Source organism: Pagrus major, chromosome 17 (genome assembly GCF_040436345.1).
Source record: "Pagrus major chromosome 17, Pma_NU_1.0".
In the NCBI taxonomy this organism is placed as follows: domain Eukaryota; kingdom Metazoa; phylum Chordata; class Actinopteri; order Spariformes; family Sparidae; genus Pagrus; species Pagrus major.
In genome coordinates, this window is record NC_133231.1 from 11,599,328 (window position 1) to 11,620,659 (window position 21,332).

The following is a 21,332-nucleotide window of genomic DNA, read 5'->3' on the forward strand; positions in this document are numbered from 1 at the left end:
AAATGGTGATTTTTCATTCAAATATTCATGAAAAATAGAAATTCCACTAAAATCCAATAAAAACTGCTGTGTCTCATTCTACCAGTATAACAAGACATGTCGGCATTGATTTGGAGTCGATGGCTCAAATGACCTGGGAGCTATTGAAAAAATCGGGCGGTGTATTCGCCAAAAATGGTGATTTTTCATTCAAATATTCATGAAAAATAGAAATTCCACTAAAATCCAATAAAAACTGCTGTGTCTCATTCTACCAGTATAACAAGACATGTCGGCATTGATTTGGAGTGGATGGCTCAAATGACCTGGGAGCTATTGAAAAAATCGGGCGGTGTATTCGCCAAAAATGGTGATTTTGTGAAAAAATATTCATGAAAAATAGAAATTCCACTAAAATCCAATAAAAACTGCTGTGTCTCATTCTACCAGTATAACAAGACATGTCGGCATTGATTTGGAGTCGATGGCTCAAATGACCTGGGAGCTATTGAAAAAATCGGGCGGTGTATTCGCCAAAAATGGTGATTTTTCATTCAAATATTCATGAAAAATAGAAATTCCACTAAAATCCAATAAAAACTGCTGTGTCTCATTCTACCAGTATAACAAGACATGTCGGCATTGATTTGGAGTCGATGGCTCAAATGACCTGGGAGCTATTGAAAAAATCGGGCGGTGTATTCGCCAAAAATGGTGATTTTTCATTCAAATATTCATGAAAAATAGAAATTCCACTAAAATCCAATAGAAACTGCTGTGTCTCATTCTACCAGTATAACAAGACATGTCGGCATTGATTTGGAGTGGATGGCTCAAATGACCTGGGAGCTATTGAAAAAATCGGGCGGTGTATTCGCCAAAAATGGTGATTTTTCATTCAAATATTCATGAAAAATAGAAATTCCACTAAAATCCAATAAAAACTGCTGTGTCTCATTCTACCAGTATAACAAGACATGTCGGCATTGATTTGGAGTCGATGGCTCAAATGACCTGGGAGCTATTGAAAAAATCGGGCGGTGTATTCGCCAAAAATGGTGATTTTGTGAAAAAATATTCATGAAAAATAGAAATTCCACTAAAATCCAATAGAAATTGCTGTGTCTCATTCTACCAGTATAACAAGACATGTCGGCATTGATTTGGAGTCGATGGCTCAAATGACCTGGGAGCTATTGAAAAAAATCGGGCGGTGTATTCGCCAAAAATGGTGATTTTTCATTCAAATATTCATGAAAAATAGAAATTCCACTAAAATCCAATAGAAACTGCTGTGTCTCATTCTACCAGTATAACAAGACATGTCGCCATTGATTTGGAGTGGATGGCTCAAATGACCTGGGAGCTATTGAAAAAATCGGGCGGTGTATTAGCCAAAAATGGTGATTTTTCATTCAAATATTCATGAAAAATAGAAATTCCACTAAAATCCAATAAAAACTGCTGTGTCTCATTCTACCAGTATAACAAGACATGTCGGCATTGATTTGGAGTCGATGGCTCAAATGACCTGGGAGCTATTGAAAAAATCGGGCGGTGTATTCGCCAAAAATGGTGATTTTGTGAAAAAATATTCATGAAAAATAGAAATTCCACTAAAATCCAATAGAAACTGCTGTGTCTCATTCTACCAGTATAACAAGACATGTCGGCATTGATTTGGAGTCGATGGCTCAAATGACCTGGGAGCTATTGAAAAAATCGGGCGGTGTATTCGCCAAAAATGGTGATTTTTCATTCAAATATTCATGAAAAATAGAAATTCCACTAAAATCCAATAAAAACTGCTGTGTCTCATTTTACCAGTATAACAAGACATGTCGCCATTGATTTGGAGTCGATGGCTCAAATGACCTGGGAGCTATTGAAAAAATCGGGCGGTGTATTCGCCAAAAATGGTGATTTTGTGAAAAAATATTCATGAAAAATAGAAATTCCACTAAAATCCAATAAAAACTGCTGTGTCTCATTCTACCAGTATAACAAGACATGTCGGCATTGATTTGGAGTCGATGGCTCAAATGACATGGGAGCTATTGAAAAAATCGGGCGGTGTATTCGCCAAAAATGGTGATTTTTCATTCAAATATTCATGAAAAATAGAAATTCCACTAAAATCCAATAAAAACTGCTGTGTCTCATTCTACCAGTATAACAAGACATGTCGGCATTGATTTGGAGTCGATGGCTCAAATGACCTGGGAGCTATTGAAAAAATCGGGCGGTGTATTCGCCAAAAATGGTGATTTTGTGAAAAAATATTCATGAAAAATAGAAATTCCACTAAAATCCAATAGAAACTGCTGTGTCTCATTCTACCAGTATAACAAGACATGTCGCCATTGATTTGGAGTCGATGGCTCAAATGACCTGGGAGCTATTGAAAAAATCGGGCGGTGTATTCGCCAAAAATGGTGATTTTGTGAAAAAATATTCATGAAAAATAGAAATTCCACTAAAATCCAATAAAAACTGCTGTGTCTCATTCTACCAGTATAACAAGACATGTCGGCATTGATTTGGAGTCGATGGCTCAAATGACCTGGGAGCTATTGAAAAAATCGGGCGGTGTATTCGCCAAAAATGGTGATTTTGTGAAAAAATATTCATGAAAAATAGAAATTCCACTAAAATCCAATAGAAACTGCTGTGTCTCATTCTACCAGTATAACAAGACATGTCGCCATTGATTTGGAGTCGATGGCTCAAATGACCTGGGAGCTATTGAAAAAATCGGGCGGTGTATTCGCCAAAAATGGTGATTTTGTGAAAAAATATTCATGAAAAATAGAAATTCCACTAAAATCCAATAAAAACTGCTGTGTCTCATTCTACCAGTATAACAAGACATGTCGGCATTGATTTGGAGTCGATGGCTCAAATGACCTGGGAGCTATTGAAAAAATCGGGCGGTGTATTCGCCAAAAATGGTGATTTTTCATTCAAATATTCATGAAAAATAGAAATTCCACTAAAATCCAATAAAAACTGCTGTGTCTCATTTTACCAGTATAACAAGACATGTCGCCATTGATTTGGAGTCGATGGCTCAAATGACCTGGGAGCTATTGAAAAAATCGGGCGGTGTATTCGCCAAAAATGGTGATTTTGTGAAAAAATATTCATGAAAAATAGAAATTCCACTAAAATCCAATAGAAACTGCTGTGTCTCATTCTACCAGTATAACAAGACATGTCGCCATTGATTTGGAGTCGATGGCTCAAATGACCTGGGAGCTATTGAAAAAATCGGGCGGTGTATTCGCCAAAAATGATGATTTTTCATTCAAATATTCATGAAAAATAGAAATTCCACTAAAATCCAATAGAAACTGCTGTGTCTCATTCTACCAGTATAACAAGACATGTCGGCATTGATTTGGAGTGGATGGCTCAAATGACCTGGGAGCTATTGAAAAAATCGGGCGGTGTATTAGCCAAAAATGGTGATTTTTCATTCAAATATTCATGAAAAATAGAAATTCCACTAAAATCCAATAAAAACTGCTGTGTCTCATTCTACCAGTATAACAAGACATGTCGGCATTGATTTGGAGTCGATGGCTCAAATGACCTGGGAGCTATTGAAAAAATCGGGCGGTGTATTCGCCAAAAATGGTGATTTTGTTAAAAAATATTCATGAAAAATAGAAATTCCACTAAAATCCAATAGAAACTGCTGTGTCTCATTCTACCAGTATAACAAGACATGTCGGCATTGATTTGGAGTCAATGGCTCAAATGACCTGGGAGCTATTGAAAAAATCGGGCGGTGTATTCGCCAAAAATGGTGATTTTTCATTCAAATATTCATGAAAAATAGAAATTCCACTAAAATCCAATAAAAACTGCTGTGTCTCATTCTACCAGTATAACAAGACATGTCGCCATTGATTTGGAGTCGATGGCTCAAATGACCTGGGAGCTATTGAAAAAATCGGGCGGTGTATTCGCCAAAAATGGTGATTTTTCATTCAAATATTCATGAAAAATAGAAATTCCACTAAAATCCAATAAAAACTGCTGTGTCTCATTCTACCAGTATAACAAGACATGTCGGCATTGATTTGGAGTCGATGGCTCAAATGACCTGGGAGCTATTGAAAAAATCGGGCGGTGTATTCGCCAAAAATGGTGATTTTGTGAAAAAATATTCATGAAAAATAGAAATTCCACTAAAATCCAATAGAAACTGCTGTGTCTCATTCTAGCAGTATAACAAGACATGTCGGCATTGATTTGGAGTCGATGGCTCAAATGACCTGGGAGCTATTGAAAAAATCGGGCGGTGTATTCGCCAAAAATGGTGATTTTTCATTCAAATATTCATGAAAAATAGAAATTCCACTAAAATCCAATAAAAACTGCTGTGTCTCATTCTACCAGTATAACAAGACATGTCGGCATTGATTTGGAGTCAATGGCTCAAATGACCTGGGAGCTATTGAAAAAATCGGGCGGTGTATTCGCCAAAAATGGTGATTTTTCATTCAAATATTCATGAAAAATAGAAATTCCACTAAAATCCAATAAAAACTGCTGTGTCTCATTCTACCAGTATAACAAGACATGTCGCCATTGATTTGGAGTCGATGGCTCAAATGACCTGGGAGCTATTGAAAAAATCGGGCGGTGTATTCGCCAAAAATGGTGATTTTTCATTCAAATATTCATGAAAAATAGAAATTCCACTAAAATCCAATAAAAACTGCTGTGTCTCATTCTACCAGTATAACAAGACATGTCGGCATTGATTTGGAGTCGATGGCTCAAATGACCTGGGAGCTATTGAAAAAATCGGGCGGTGTATTCGCCAAAAATGGTGATTTTGTGAAAAAATATTCATGAAAAATAGAAATTCCACTAAAATCCAATAGAAACTGCTGTGTCTCATTCTAGCAGTATAACAAGACATGTCGGCATTGATTTGGAGTCGATGGCTCAAATAACCTGGGAGCTATTGAAAAAATCGGGCGGTGTATTCGCCAAAAATGGTGATTTTTCATTCAAATATTCATGAAAAATAGAAATTCCACTAAAATCCAATAAAAACTGCTGTGTCTCATTCTACCAGTATAACAAGACATGTCGCCATTGATTTGGAGTCGATGGCTCAAATGACCTGGGAGCTATTGAAAAAATCGGGCGGTGTATTCGCCAAAAATGGTGATTTTGTGAAAAAATATTCATGAAAAATAGAAATTCCACTAAAATCCAATAAAAACTGCTGTGTCTCATTCTACCAGTATAACAAGACATGTCGGCATTGATTTGGAGTCGATGGCTCAAATGACCTGGGAGCTATTGAAAAAATCGGGCGGTGTATTCGCCAAAAATGGTGATTTTTCATTCAAATATTCATAAAAAATAGAAATTCCAATAAATCCAATAAAAACTGCTGTGTCTCATTCTACCAGTATAACAAGACATGTCGCCATTGATTTGGAGTCGATGGCTCAAATGACCTGGGAGCTATTGAAAAAATCGGGCGGTGTATTCGCCAAAAATGGTGATTTTTCATTGAAATATTCATGAAAAATAGAAATTCCACTAAAATCCAATAAAAACTGCTGTGTCTCATTCTACCAGTATAACAAGACATGTCGGCATTGATTTGGAGTCGATGGCTCAAATGACCTGGGAGCTATTGAAAAAATCGGGCGGTGTATTCGCCAAAAATGGTGATTTTGTGAAAAAATATTCATGAAAAATAGAAATTCCACTAAAATCCAATAAAAACTGCTGTGTCTCATTCTACCAGTACAACAAGACATGTCGGCATTGATTTGGAGTCGATGGCTCAAATGACCTGGGAGCTATTGAAAAAATCGGGCGGTGTATTCGCCAAAAATGGTGATTTTTCATTCAAATATTCATGAAAAATAGAAATTCCACTAAAATCCAAAAAAAACTGCTGTCTCATTCTACCAGTATAACAAGACATGTCGGCATTGATTTGGAGTCGATGGCTCAAATGACCTGGGAGCTATTGAAAAAATCGGGCGGTGTATTCGCCAAAAATGGTGATTTTTCATTCAAATATTCATGAACTATAGAAATTCCACTAAAATCCAATAAAAACTGCTGTGTCTCATTCTACCAGTATAACAAGACATGTCGCCATTGATTTGGAGTCGATGGCTCAAATGACCTGGGAGCTATTGAAAAAATCAGGCGGTGTATTCGCCAAAAATGGTGATTTTGTGAAAAAATATTCATGAAAAATAGAAATTCCACTAAAATCCAAAAAAAACTGCTGTGTCTCATTCTACCAGTATAACAAGACATGTCGCCATTGATTTGGAGTCGATGGCTCAAATGACCTGGGAGCTATTGAAAAAATCGGGCGGTGTATTCGCCAAAAATGGTGATTTTTCATTGAAATATTCATGAAAAATAGAAATTCCACTAAAATCCAATAAAAACTGCTGTGTCTCATTCTACCAGTATAACAAGACATGTCGGCATTGATTTGGAGTCGATGGCTCAAATGACCTGGGAGCTATTGAAAAAATCGGGCGGTGTATTCGCCAAAAATGGTGATTTTTTATTCAAATATTCATGAAAAATAGAAATTCCACTAAAATCCAATAAAAACTGCTGTGTCTCATTCTACCAGTATAACAAGACATGTCGGCATTGATTTGGAGTTGATGGCTCAAATGACCTGGGAGCTATTGAAAAAATCGGGCGGTGTATTCGCCAAAAATGGTGATTTTGTGAAAAAATATTCATGAAAAATAGAAATTCCACTAAAATCCCCAAAAAACTGCTGTATCTCATTCTACCAGTATAACAAGACATGTCGGCATTGATTTGGAGTCGGTGGCTCAAATGACCTGGCAGCTATTGAAAAAATCGGGCGGTGTATTCGCCAAAAATGGTAATTTTTCATTCAAATATTCATGAAAAATAGAAATTCCACTAAAATCCAAAAAAAAACTGCTGTGTCTCATTCTACCAGTATAACAAGACATGTCGGCATTGATTTGGAGTGGATGGCTCAAATGACCTGGGAGCTATTGAAAAAATCGGGCGGTGTATTCGCCAAAAATGGTGATTTTTCATTCAAATATTCATGAAAAATAGAAATTCCACTAAAATCCAATAAAAACTGCTGTGTCTCATTCTACCAGTATAACAAGACATGTCGGCATTGATTTGGAGTCGATGGCTCAAATGACCTGGGAGCTATTGAAAAAATCGGGCGGTGTATTCGCCAAAAATGGTGATTTTTCATTCAAATATTCATGAAAAATAGAAATTCCACTAAAATCCAATAGAAACTGCTGTGTCTCATTCTACCAGTATAACAAGACATGTCGGCATTGATTTGGAGTCGATGGCTCAAATGACCTGGGAGCTATTGAAAAAATCGGGCGGTGTATTCGCCAAAAATGGTGATTTTTCATTCAAATATTCATGAAAAATAGAAATTCCACTAAAATCCAATAAAAACTGCTGTGTCTCATTCTACCAGTATAACAAGACATGTCGGCATTGATTTGGAGTCGATGGCTCAAATGACCTGGGAGCTATTGAAAAAATCGGGCGGTGTATTCGCCAAAAATACTGATTTTTCATTCAAATATTCATGAAAACTGCTGTGTCTCATTCTACCACTCTACTCTACTCAATGACCAAGATTCAGCTTTCTTTCTTTTCTTTCTTTTATTTGAAAGTTGCCAAGGCCAATAACAGGTGAAAAACCTTAAACACAAACACAAATAGAAGGTCAAGAAAAATGTAACCCAAGAATCCATAATCAATCAACATAACCCAAAATCAACTACTTAATTTTTAAAAAGGTACTTGAAATCAATCTTGAAAATAAGTGGAAACTACCCATACTTAAACCCCCAAAATAAATTAAATACATTTTAAAGCACTATCTAATGATGATTTTAACCTCCCAAACTTTGTCAGCTTTCAACTCCCGTAAATAAACACATCACTTTATCAAATTACTTTTAGCTTGAATACTTTTTAAAAATAAACCACCTTATTAACTGTGCTTTCAACCCACATGATATTAACTATATAACATTTTAACTTGCATTTTAATCACATAACTTATTCAATACTTTACATTTTAAACTGAATTTCATCACATAATTAGTTCACAGCCCACAACCCCAATGCAAGCAGCACAGACACTTAACTTAAAGCTCACCGGCTCCTTCTTCCTTCTTTGAACCAAGCTTTAGTCCTGCAGTCTCCTTTTCCCAAGTCCAGACTCTCCAACCATTTCTCTCACACACTGCTCACACCTCATTGTCCTGTGGGTGAGTGCCTCTAAACCCCCTAATTTCCAGATCGTCTTCACCTGGTATCCTCAATCAGCTGCCTTCAGCTTGGAGACACACCCAAACCTGATGCACTCAGGCAGAGATGGGCGTGGCCTTCAGCTCAACTCAACAACCAGTATAACAAGACATTTGCCCATTGATTTTGAGTTGACAGCTCAAATGACCTGGGAGCTATTGAACAAATCGGGCGGTGTATTCGCCAAAAATGATGATTTTTCATTAAAATATTAATGAAAAATAGAAATTCCACTAAAATCCAATAAAAACTGCTGTGTCTCATTCTACCAGTATAACAAGACATGTCGGCATTGATTTGGAGTCGATGGCTCAAATGACCTGGGAGCTATTGAAAAAATTGGGCGGTGTATTCGCCAAAAATTGTGATTTTTTTGAAAAAAATATTCATGAAAAAAAGAAATTCCACTAAAAATCCAATAAAAACTGCTGTGTCTAATTCTACCAGTATAACAAGACATTTGCCCATTGATTTTGAGTCGATAGCTCAAATGACCTGGGAGCTATTGAAGAAATTGAAAAATAGAAATTCCAGCAAAATCGAATATAAAGTGTCTCATTCAACCAGTGTCAGAAGACATTTTGGCCTCGATTTTGAGTCAAAGGGTAAAATGACTTGGAAGCTATTGAAAAAATGTTGATATGTTTTCAAGGGAAATTGTGATTTTTCTTTAAAATATTCATGAAAAATTGAAATTCCAACAAAATCGAATAAAAACAGTGTTTTTGGCATCTTTTAGCTCCTCATTTTAGTTTCATGGCCTGGTTTGATTCATTTTACCGCTCTCATCAACCTGTCTTCAGCAGCAACACATGGCTGTCCTTAAGTGAGTAGAAGCTCTCAAGAAACAAGCAGCGAGCTTATGAACACAGTTGCGCATTTGGCTGCTAATGTGCAGTTATGTATCACTCAGAAGTCGGTGGAGACTAAAACAGAGCTAAAAAGTAAAAGGGACAGTTCACCCCAAACAAAAAATACATATTTTACCACTTACCTCTGGTGGTATTCATGCAATTCATCTAGATTGTTTCAGTGTGAGCTGTAGAGTTTTGGAGATATGGGCCATAGGGGTGTCTGCTTTCTTTCGAGTATAATGGAATTACATGGCACTCTGCTTGTGGTGCTCTAACAACCAAAAAAAAACTTTTGAAAAGCTCGACAGCAATGTCTCTTTATCATGACCCAGTTACTCAAGATATGATACAGACTTTGTTGTGAGCAGTGTCATGTAGGATATATTTTCTTTCAACAGTGTCACCTTACAGAGGAGATTGATTACAGTCAATCGCTGTTAAATGGATGAAATATACTTTTAGACGTATTTAATACCTAATATAGTTTGAGAACTAAACGTTTGCAGAAAAAACTTAAAACCTGTCATGGCCTGGGGAAGAAACATAGGACACTGAGAAATGACATTTATTTACAACAGTGTCTGTCAGTCTGAATACATTAACACAGTCTGTTGACAATATAACACTTCAGACTTAACTGACATCTCCTTTGTCCTGGAATTCACTGACTGTCATTCGAACAATGTTGTTTGCAAACACTAATTATGTCCACATACCGACTCGCATCGCACGGTGGAGGGCCTTTGCGTGGGACTTGAATACACAGAGATGCAAATTTTCTACTGTCAAGACACTGACAGCCACAAACAGCCTGAAGGCAAAACTGCTGACCTTTTCTTCAGGGAGCTTTATTTTTTTATGCCAGTGGGATTCAGAAGGAAGGTCTTTTGAAGAACTTTCTCTGTTTATTTCAGTACGTCCGGTTTTCTCACACTTGTAGGCCTATTGATTTGCATGGAAAAAGTTATATTTGTTCCATCTGCAGCCGGGTTACAGAGAAGTGTTAACAGCAGAGATTCTGTTCTCTACTTGTTTAGAAGGTGGATACTTTACAGCACAATAAAGTTCTTATTTCAAAAACTGTGGATCATTTTATTTTCTTCAACTGCTAATTTTTGATTGTGATCTTGTGTTCCTGTGTATGAAGTCATGGTGTAATAATTTAAGAAATAATAAGTAAATTAAAATGTGGAAATATAAGGACAGTTAAACATTTTTTTGATTGTTTTTAATTTCTGTATATATATCTTTAAATAGTTTTGGAAATGTTTTTTTACATATGAATTACTCAATTTTTTCTGTATTTTTTAATCTTATTTTTTACTTTTATCCCTTCACATTTCATTGTTGTTTTCCCTATTGCTATTATTTTAAAGGACCTTAATGCCAAATAGAGCACCACTAGCAGTCACAGTTCAGCACCAGCATGTCAGACCAAAACAAACATGCGTGTTGGCCACACCTCCTCTCTCCCTTCGCCCATGGCGTTGATTGATTTTTCAATCAACAGGCTTTGGGCGGCAGTCATGCCCAATCTGATGCTGCATTCATGTGCTCCTCAGATGGTCTCGCTGCCTGAGTTTGGAAGTCATTCTTCCGACTGTGGTGTGTTCATGATGCGTCAAGTCGGACTGTGGGAGCAATGCAATGCAATGTTTTGCATTTTATCGCTCAGAACGTTAAACAACAAACAGTTGTTTCTGGTATTTGAGTGAGAAGTAGGAGCAAAGGAAACGGATCATGTAAGCCGTGAAATATATTTCACAAATGCATGCTACCATCAACACAACATTTACTTTCGTGTGCCATGTTTCAACATCATATCACATCAGCTCGGCAACTCGAGCTTTTTGCTCAGACTTTGTGTTCACGTGAAAGTTCTCATTTGGAAATATGTTCATACAGTTCCTGCATACATGAATAACTCTACAATGTAACTATGTGTTTCATATGGGACACAAACCCCAGTGTCTCGGGTGCAAATGTGTCTTTTTTATGGCACTCCTATGATTCTGTACGTTTGTAGAGCAAAACAAGCCCTCGTGAAGTATCCTCTTTCCCAACTGCATACTTCACAAAGAGGCTGCTGGGTGGAGGCTGCTTCTTCTTTCCCTATAGGCCCTGTGCGCACTTCATCCAGTGCAGATGAAAATACATTTAAATATATGTTGGGGAGTTTTTCCTTACTGGAATCGAGGATCTAAAGACAGAGGGTGTTGTAGACTGTACAGATTTAAAGCCCCTGAGACAATGTGATTTGTGATTTTGGATTATATACATGAAATGACTTGACACACATCATGTTGCAACACTAAAGATTGTACAGACAACTGCTGTGTGTAGTGGCAACTGGATTTCTTATCTGAATACCAACAAGACTGTGTGTGTGTGTGTGTGTGTGCATGTCACATGTGCATTTGTGTCTGCAGAATTTCATTACGGGATCAGTCCAGCCGCGCCCGACTAATCTGGTTAATATGTCCCTCAGGAACAAAGAGCCAGCTTTTAACAATATTATGAACAATAGCCTGTGCCAAAGTATCGCTTCTATTTAATCATCAATGAAGACAGCTTCAAGAAAGTGGATGACGACAAGGAGGCAGGATCTAATTTCCTTGTGCTTTAGTCAGCTAGTTTGAGTCAAGAAAGGGTAAAAGGGGTCTCAGTGAGGACACTTTTTCTCTTGGTTTTAATTGGAATAAAATGACAGTGGTTCCACACACCAACCTCTGATGATTGAACCTCTGGAGGAGTGATTTTGTTTAAACCCTCCCCTCTGTCACATTGCACTTCCCCACAGTCTGAAAGGTAATGGATTAAACACAGCTAAGAAAAAACAATGATCCACCAGTGCCACCATCAGATACCATGAGGAATTACATAAAAATGCTACATAGGACTACTCAAGGACCATTAATGGAGTGTAAAGTTGAATTGGATAAAGTCTAGTTGTGGTGTGAACAAGAAAGTAGGAGACAACCAACTGGAAACAATATATTCATAAACCACAAGTTGAAAACTTCCTCTCAGCAAACCCAGGTAACATTCATGCTTTGCATCAGCATACCTCTTTTGCATCTGATTGTATAGAAATATTCATTAATATTCATTAAATAATAAGTCTTACTCAAGAAGAAGTCTTGCTCTGAAATCTTGCAAGAGGTGGTTTTGTTGCAGGAAGACAATGGTGTAAAGAGTCAGTCGAGTTTACTTCAAGGAACTGCCAGCATTAATTCCCAAAGTCATGACTGACTATTTAACTGATTTTGACAATCTAGATCAGACAACAACTGAAACAACTTAGTGGGATTTAAGAGCAAGACTTCTCCTTGACTGAGGCTTGGGTTTCTGGTTACAAATCAGATCTTATCATTTAACAAATAGGTCCATCTCTACAGGAATCCTTTCAGTAATGCTGTTAGACCCTTAGAATAACCTCAGACCGTCCATAACAAGCACTTTTAATGGATGTAACTTTAATGGAGTAGCCCCAAATGATAATGTAGCAGCTATTGCTGGTTCCAAAACTTTTGGTAAGTATGAATCACTCAGATATCAAAACATGCAAATATCTGGCCCAGGTTTAAAGATACTGTAATTCCCCTTGAAGCTACAATGTACTGGCCAACATAAGAGTGAACATAACACATTCTAAGCACAAAATTCACACACCAAAACTGGAAATGGAGTTTTAAAATGTTTATTTAAAAAAATAGAAAAACTTACATAAAAAAAACAAGGTATACATCTATATGTCAGTCATTTACACACAACCCATCCTTAATTACACACATATGAGCTGGGGATTTGGTTCGTGGGAATATTAGCTGACAACCCATCAATTATCCTCTAGCTGGCCTAATAAAAGCCACAGTGACAACAAGGGGATAATGCTAACATACCATGTTGAGTAGATGGTCAGTTGGGTATGCAGGGTGGTCCAATAATCACAGACGTTTGAAACATAGGACTTCACAACATTTTGGTTTGGTTAATGGCTCATGGCTCTACCCAAACTCCTGTAATGGTGAATCTGTGACATCCCGAGCTCAAGTCCTTTTATGGATTGCTGTGTAAATTATGTAGCTTTGAAACCTTGTCTTAGAAATATCGACTTTAAATATGGAGAGGTCAATCTCATATACAACCGGTTTGAAATGATCACCTTTGAATTAAAAAAAGAAAAAAGAAAAAGCTGTGAAATGATGCTAATGTTAACAATCATTGACTGCAGTAGGACTCTACTCCTGGAGCAAACACCTACAGGCTGCATGTAAAAAATAAAAGCCAAGTAAACCTGGCAGTGCTTATAGAAACCAATAGCTAATACAGAAAGCTGGCTACATACAGGAAAAGGGGCAAATTTGGTCATTTAAGAAGGCAGTTAACCTGTTGCTTTAACAGAATCAAAGGAGATATAAGGCAAAACACAAGCATTTTGCTGGTAATAAGTAGCACCAACTTTTTTTGAAATGATGAAGGAACATTGTAAAGGTGCATTTCCCCAATACAGCCTGTAGTCCATCAAGAGGAAATACACCAAAATAAAAGTCAAACTACTGAATAGAGTGATATGTTTAAAATGAGAACTAGTGATGGAAAACATTCGGACCGGCAGTTGGCAAAATTTCAAGTGATCATAATGCGAAGGTAAATTAAACATGAGTAAAATGTTGGCATCATGGGATTTTTGGCACATTTCTCATGTTGCAATACCATAGCTCCCCCTTCTGCTGGGAAGCAGTACATACACACAAACACATTCCTTCAAGGCCCTTAAATCCATCTATTGCACAGATCAATGTAGTCTAGAAATAAAAAAGCAAACTTATAGTGGGGAGAGCCCCATAAAAACTAAAAATGTGAAATAAATTAAATAAAAGCAAGTCATTATTGCACATATGCAACAAACATAAAAATAAGGTGGTAATGTTTACAAAAACAAAACAGAATAGTGCCAATGTGAACAAAAAATCCCTCTGTGACAAAAACAAGAGAACGAAAGAGAATGACCAACACAGAAAAAAAAGACAACACTTGGTACATTCAAACAAGTCATCACAGTTTAAGCACTTGAGACAAGGTCCATTTTGTGCCGTCACACCAAAAACATCAAGTCAGCGTTGCGCTGCATAGGTAGAAAGGTAGTGCTTCGCTTCAGTCCAGAGTACAATTTGTAGATGATAGTCCAAGCTGTAAGAGCTCTGAATCAAGAGCATAGCCAATAGGGATTTGCATTCAGAAGACCAAATGAGCCCCAAACTTGATCAAAAGGCCCAATAAGAGTCAAAACTTCAAGACAGACCAGGTTTGACAAACCAGTTCAATACTATGGCACATGACGTTGCTTTCTTAGTTGTTCAAGTTGCATGGAAACTCAATACTCGACTAAACTCTTCAGCCAACCAGCCAGAGTTTTTAAGAGTTTTTAGCAGCTGGAGAGTGACACAGGTGAGAAGACCCAGTCTGGGAATCAGTCAGTCATTCTTAAATCGCCTCCATGACTGTGCTGGTGGTGCATCGAATTTAGAGGAAGGGCTTGTGTCTACTATCAGGCCGATGTAACAGAAGGAGTACTGATACAACTGTGGGTCTTTTATATACTTCTTTCACCTTTGTAGCATCACTGAGTGTTGCACAATGCTAGAGATCGATCATTTGACACCTTGGGAGACTACTTCAATTGACTTGTGAATTCCAGGATGAAGTAGGTGCATTTTTGAGAGCCTCCAACAAAAAACGGGTGTATCATGAATCATTCACACCTTCTCAACACCAACACTCATGACGGTCTAAGTGAGGCCTTCAAAAAACCGATGCCAGTCGAGTCATGCAGCTCCAGTCTTTCATCTGCTCTGGTTAAGGGCAGGAAGATTGTCCCTCTTTCTGCGCCGCCAGGTGTTACGGTTGTACTGCGGCTGGTTCCTGAAACCTGGTGCCGTGTTGTGACCCTGGGGAACGAACCGCCGCTGGGGACTGAAGTTACCTTGAGAGTGGTTTTGACCTCGGAGGCCGCCACCTTGGTTGTGCTTGAAGCCACCTTTGTGTGGCTCAAGTGAGCCGTGGGAGTTGGATCTCATGGTGTAGGTGTGGCTCTGCTGCCCTCCTACCTGAGGGTGGTGGAGCTGGTGTAGGGGACTGGGGAGAGGGCTTGTGGAGTTGGTGTGCTGGGAGACTTGTGCAGCTTGTGCCATATGACGGTGCACAACACTTATTGAAGGTGGATTCTCGTGGTAGAACTGGTAATTAGAGAGAGAGGGGATGGTTAGGTTTTCTGGGAGGGACATCTGGATCTAGAAAAAAGAAGTGTGGCATTAGAATTCTACCATGAGTGAGTTTTTGCATTGTTGAAAGACAGAGGGGAATGTTTTACTTTTAATTTATGTTCACTGTCAATTTTCATTTAAAAACATAAGGGGAAAAAAGGTTTGTGTGTCGTCTGCAACTTGTAGAGACACATTACCGTACCTGAGGCGTGGTGTGAATAAAGCCCGCTGGATGTGCTGCCCTCAGTTCAGTAGCCATCTGGATTACTGAGTGGACTGAGGCCAGGGTGAGAGGGTGGAGTTGGATAGCAGCATTACTGCTCGGAGGAGAATCAGACTCCTGGAAAAGATAATAAAAGATAGGGAAAATTATAAGTCACGGGTAATGGTTTAACACTTAATGCTGCTGACATTGTTGTGAACAAGTGAGAACCAACGATTCACTCATAGCAAATGTTCGAATAGATAAAATATCCTTTGGCCTTACTATGTCACTTCCGGAGGAGGAGAGCGAGCATGCAGATGATGATGACGAATGGTGTTGAGGACTGGGAGGGAAGACTGGAGAAGGTGAAGGGGAGTCAGCACTGAGAGGGGAGGAAGAGTCTCTCTGATCCTCCACAGAAACCAGCATCAGCTTGCCAAGGTCCTGCTCACAGGTCTCCACATCTAAGACCAAAGAGAATAAGACTTTGAGGGTTAAATTCACTACAAATGTGACTCTTAAGATGGGTAAACATTTGTCCCTTTTCTGAGAACAGTAGATGCAAACCCAAGCTTGCCACAAAGTTACCGTGATTCTCCAGCTTAGCATACTGCTTGGCCCCCCACTTCTTGATCGTCCAGTCCCTGTAGGCCAACACCTCTGGGCTGACTTTAATGATGCGCCCTAAAGTGCTGTAACACAGACAAATACAGTCCATAATCAGGCCAAACGTCAAACTAAAGCTGAGAACATTGAAATAGTTAAGAAATGATTTAATTAATGAAGGCAACCTGTCATACTCTTTGTTGGGGTAAGCACGTGCAAGAGGAGACACGCCATGACTCAGCACCATGTAGGCAAAGTCAAACACCTGCTTGACTTGCAAAATGCCATATGAACTCCTGCCCACGTCGTTCCCTGTGAAGATCACAAAATGGGAAATATATGGAGATCACAAACTCAAACAGCTTTATACAGTAGGGTGGATACTACAACCTGGGAATGAAATGAAAAAGAAATGCACTAAAAGTACAGTACTTAAGAGCCTGATTTTATCCTAGTGTCAGTCATATCAAGGAATACAGTCATACAGAACATGATTAAATGGCAGTCAAACAAAGACAAAACAAAACAAAAAATCAACATCCCAATCTGACCTGGCTGTATCGGATCTTCTATGCAGAGCATGGATGGCCTGTTTCCACTCCCCATGGCCTTGAGCATTTCCTCCTTGGACAGGTACGCCCCTCCATTCTTCACCCTGATGCCAGTCTTCATGTAGTTGAAGTCGCGGCCATACAACTCAAAGAACTCGATCAGCAGGAAGCCCAGGTTGATGTTGGTACGCCGCGTGTCGATCCGAGGGTGTAACTATGATTAGAGGGATAGGGAGAACATTTTACCTACAGTTTGTAACCAAATCAATCCAGCCAGCCTGAATCAGTTTCCTGGTGGACCAAACAGCAAGAAAACATTTAGCTTGTGTAGTATTTTGTTATTTTTGTCAAGTAGCATTGAACATTACTTTTGTGAACTACTTCTAATCCAAAACACAAGTTAACACTGCATCACTGAGCTCACTGACCTCTTCAACTTTGGCGGTGCCACCAGTAGGGTATCAACATTCACTGTAATTCACATACTTCAGGTGCAACAATTTTAAAAAGGCCCCAGTCTGTAAGATTTATATTAATTTAAATAAATCAGAAAGAAAATTAACTTCCAACTGTTTCAATAATAATAGTAAAATTATAAAAAATATTTTTTTCAAGCAAGAATATCAAACATTTCCTTTTACATTTTATAGACTAAACAATTTATTGTGAAACTATTTGGCTGATTAATTGATTATGAAAATAACTAGTAAGTTGCAGCCCTAACCACAATGCCAAATTGGAGATCTTTTCAGTTAATTTGACAAAAAAGTTATCCGATTACAAAATGCCATTTCTTTTTTTTCTTTTTTTTTTACATAGACAGGCAACCATTTATTGTCGATGTAGCTTGCATCCATGTGTGTACCTGCAGAAAGCTGATGGCCATTAGTATGAGGCTGTACGAGCTGATTCCTCCAGTGAAGACTTCATTCAGATCCCTCTGCAGTAGGAACTGCTTCAGGACAAAGATCAGGGGTGGGAGGACAGTGTACTTCTACAAGACAGGAAGACAAACATTAGAGACAACCAAAAAAAGGCAGTGTGTAGAAAATGTATGTAAAGTATTCAAAGGCTTACTTTAAGATAGCTTTTGATGAACTGTGCTGCTTTAACAGCAGTTTCTACATTGAAGCTGATGTCCACTTTCACCTCAGTTTCATGGTCAGTAAGCTTGATGATTGGCACCTGAGGACAGGTCAGATGAAAGTCCACATTTCATATATAATATTAAGTTCTAAATATACCTCTATGGGTCCCTAAGGTAAAAACAGAAAGTCAGCTCCTGGTGACTTACTGTAGCTTTGTCGAGGACCTTGATGGGATATGAGCCTGCCACATTGTGTTTCTTCAGGGCTTGTTCCAGTTCCTGCAGTGGGGGATGGTCCCACTCTCCAAACACCACCAGGTCAATGTCACTAAGAACAAAAACACAAAGTACTTATAGTGTTCATTAAAAAAATTTTTATATTGTGACAAATGTACTTATTGTAAGTCGCTTTGGACAAAAGTGGCTGCTAAATGCCCTAGATGTAAATGTAAATGAAAAGATTACATGGTGATTAAAATTGGAGGCTGCAATGAAGCAATATCTATTTGCCTCTTCAACAGGACAAAAAGTATTCGACCACCTCTCAATGGACATTGCATAATTATACAAATATTTCCATTTAAGACGCTTTTCAGGAAATTAGTTCATGGTGTTGCAAACTTGAAAACCTGGTCCTAAATCTTAATCCATATGTTGTTGATTATTAAGTTTAGTCAAAAAAAAAAAGTGGTGTGAAGTTGAAACAATTATTACATTTAGCAGATGCCTTATTCTCCCACTCCAAAAATCCCTTATTAGTGCCAGACTGATAAATAACTTCCAACCGAAGCTGTTGAAATGAGTTATGTTGCTGTTCATTTGCACAACAGATGTGTTGAAAAGTCGACACTGTCCATTGTTGCTTAACTCTATAATGCAATAATCCCTATGACACAGGGCCTTGCGAAACATACTGTATACACAGACACCATGACCTATATGACAAAAAGTTCAAAGTACAATGCAATGTTACACTATTGAACACTGTGGGTATCATTTTTACTGAAGCTCTGACATTGAGACTCCCACTTCCTATAATCTAGCATGTTGATGAGACATTTCAAAAAAAGAGGCCCATCTAAAAAGGTCAGACTATACAATAAAGATAGACAAACATGCATTACCTTGTTGGGAGATAAAGTCCTGTGCTGAAGCTGCCAAATATCTCCACCTGCAGGAGTACAGGACAAACGAAAACAAGGCTGATTCAAGTCCAAACACATCATTGGAACCATTATCAAGCATTGATAACTTGTGCCTTAGCTTGTTTGACCTTTATGAGTATCAGTAGTTGAGACACTTACAATTGTAGCTGCACTGCTCTACTCCTGAGTTTGTTTCATCCCTGATACACATTCTGGCTTGAAAACAAATGATAGTGAGTTTGAACTTAATAAGATGGTAAAGCAAGCTTCCTGCCTGGTGTGCATTTGTGCCTTCTTGTAACAAGGCAACAGGTCAGGATGGAATAAGTCTTCAGTCATTCTTACATGCTATGGTTCTTGTGAAACTTTGACTTTTACCCTAACTATCTGACCTTTACAGATAAACTCTACTTAACAATAGAGTTAATATTCATTCTATTCAAATGTGTCTAAATATGCTCACTTATAATTAGCCCAATAAGGAAGCAGGACTTCCGTGCATTCTTGCTAGCGATATGCAAATAGCTCAAACAGGCTAGTAATGCATTGCCAACCCTCAAAATAACACAACGGATTAAATACTGCAGATGGCAGAGGAGGCATACGATGGGAAACATTTTTATGTTATACTGATGATTTTGTCAAGGTGACTCAGTTTGTCTCTGTGTGCATGTCTTTCTGTCAAGTTCAATTCTGTACATGTTAAGATATGAATACCGGTAAAAAGCTTTCTGTTTGGTCAAATGTGACACAGCCAGTATCATTTTCTGATATCTGAAGATATTATTACCAACTGTGGTCTTATGTCTTTTAATGTTGAAAAAAACCCAACTTCTTTTCTGGTCTGGAACCATTTGTATAGCCGCAGCTTGGAATAGTAACACCAAATGAGTTTTAGAGAAAAAAAAACAAGAAAAAAAAACAAAAACCCAACTCAAATCCTCAGCGAGGTCCAGTGGGACTTCTGAGCCATGATTAGCTCAAAATGTTTATAATGTGAACCAAGAAAAATGCTATTTGTTAGAAAGTAGCATTCTTTTGGCAACCTACAATGGAAAAATAATTCAGTAATGTTACTTCAGGAATGCAAGTGACATGAATGATGATTACATCTGGCCAACTCGGTTTGGACGTGCAGTATAAACTAGGCTGTTGACTGTGTACAGCGTGGCCAAACAGCATACGTTAAGTGCAGCAAACTTCTATACACACTGCCTGCTGACTTTAACAGACTGTAACATTGATTTACATGGTGCAAGACAGCTTTGCAGAGTAATGAAGAAAAGTCAATACAAGAAATAAATGTCTTATTAAAAGTTGTACATATGACAAATGCCAATCGTAAAAACAACTTCAAATTCTGATGTAGAACTGAATTCTAAAATGTGTTTTAAAGTGTGTAAATGTGACTCCTGGCTGTAAAAGCTTACTAATGTTTGTATCGTCTTGGTTCACTTAGGCTCATAAGAGGTTAAAACATCTGCTACAGCACCAGGGTTGGTGGCTGGCACAAGCAAAACCCAGAGATAATCAGTAAAACTGCAAAAAAAAGGGTAAACCTGTGTGGATTTTTAAAAAATAGTTTATTTTAAATGGGTTTGTACACCATGTTCCTTTGACAGTCGTGGCCAAGAGATCAGTCAGAAGGCAGAACAATATACTATCAAAAAAAGGTACCAATTCATCAAGTACACCTGTACAGTCTAAAGAAATCCACTACAACAGCCTTGCAATGACTCTCATTCTTTCTAAATCACTGTGTGGACAATGTGTCCAAGAAGTGGTGATTCATCTCAGTGGTGGCATTACGTCTCCCTTATGTGTTTTAATGGGCGTAAACACCACCTCAACATAAAGCGGTCCACTACAACACCACTTACCTCCATCTTGGAAGTGACCAGAGTTGAATCATCCTTCCTCTGACCCGGTTTCAACAGAGACATATTTAAACTGATCAATTTCTGACATGATTGACTTCAAAGTGTCTGAATCATCTGGCTCTTTCCACATCTTATATGTGGTGTGGGCCAGAGTGGAGTAGTGCTCACACAGACACATGTACATATATACATACATATCCTACGGACACTCACCCGTGCTGAGGGCCACAAGTCCTTGATGACACTTTCTATCCTGTTCACGACATCTCTTCTCATGGCCTCCTCCTCCGGTCGCGGTGACATGAAGTTGAAAAAGTCCATGATTTCTTCATGAAGACTGGAAGGAAATCAAGGGAAACAGGACACCTGGGATCATGGACTGAAACACTTTAAAAAATGGCCAGAAAAGGGGT

General features: G+C 38.3%; 1 protein-coding gene across 3 annotated transcripts in view; it reads right to left on the bottom strand.

Annotated features, from left to right (window-relative positions):
* Nucleotides 1-12,863: 12,863 nt before the first annotated feature.
* The window catches only part of LOC141012456 (terminal nucleotidyltransferase 4A-like), a 9,683-nt gene continuing 1,214 nt past the window's right edge, over nt 12,864-21,332 (bottom strand). Inside the window, exons 2-12 of one of the 3 annotated variants that reach the window (XM_073485941.1) lie at nt 21,133-21,256; nt 19,019-19,065; nt 18,102-18,222; nt 17,885-17,992; nt 17,673-17,801; nt 16,808-17,021; nt 16,451-16,568; nt 16,239-16,342; nt 15,933-16,114; nt 15,648-15,785; nt 12,864-15,472 (exon numbers count right to left, since the gene is read on the bottom strand). In XM_073485941.1, the coding sequence (XP_073342042.1) occupies nt 15,026-15,472; nt 15,648-15,785; nt 15,933-16,114; nt 16,239-16,342; nt 16,451-16,568; nt 16,808-17,021; nt 17,673-17,801; nt 17,885-17,992; nt 18,102-18,222; nt 19,019-19,065; nt 21,133-21,256 (1,732 nt within the window). In that variant the 3' untranslated portion in view covers nt 12,864-15,025. Of the gene's footprint in view, nt 15,473-15,647; nt 15,786-15,932; nt 16,115-16,238; nt 16,343-16,441; nt 16,569-16,807; nt 17,022-17,672; nt 17,802-17,884; nt 17,993-18,101; nt 18,223-19,018; nt 19,066-21,132; nt 21,257-21,332 lie in introns of all 3 variants that reach the window. The other 2 variants (XM_073485942.1, XM_073485939.1) reach the window with 2 other exon arrangements.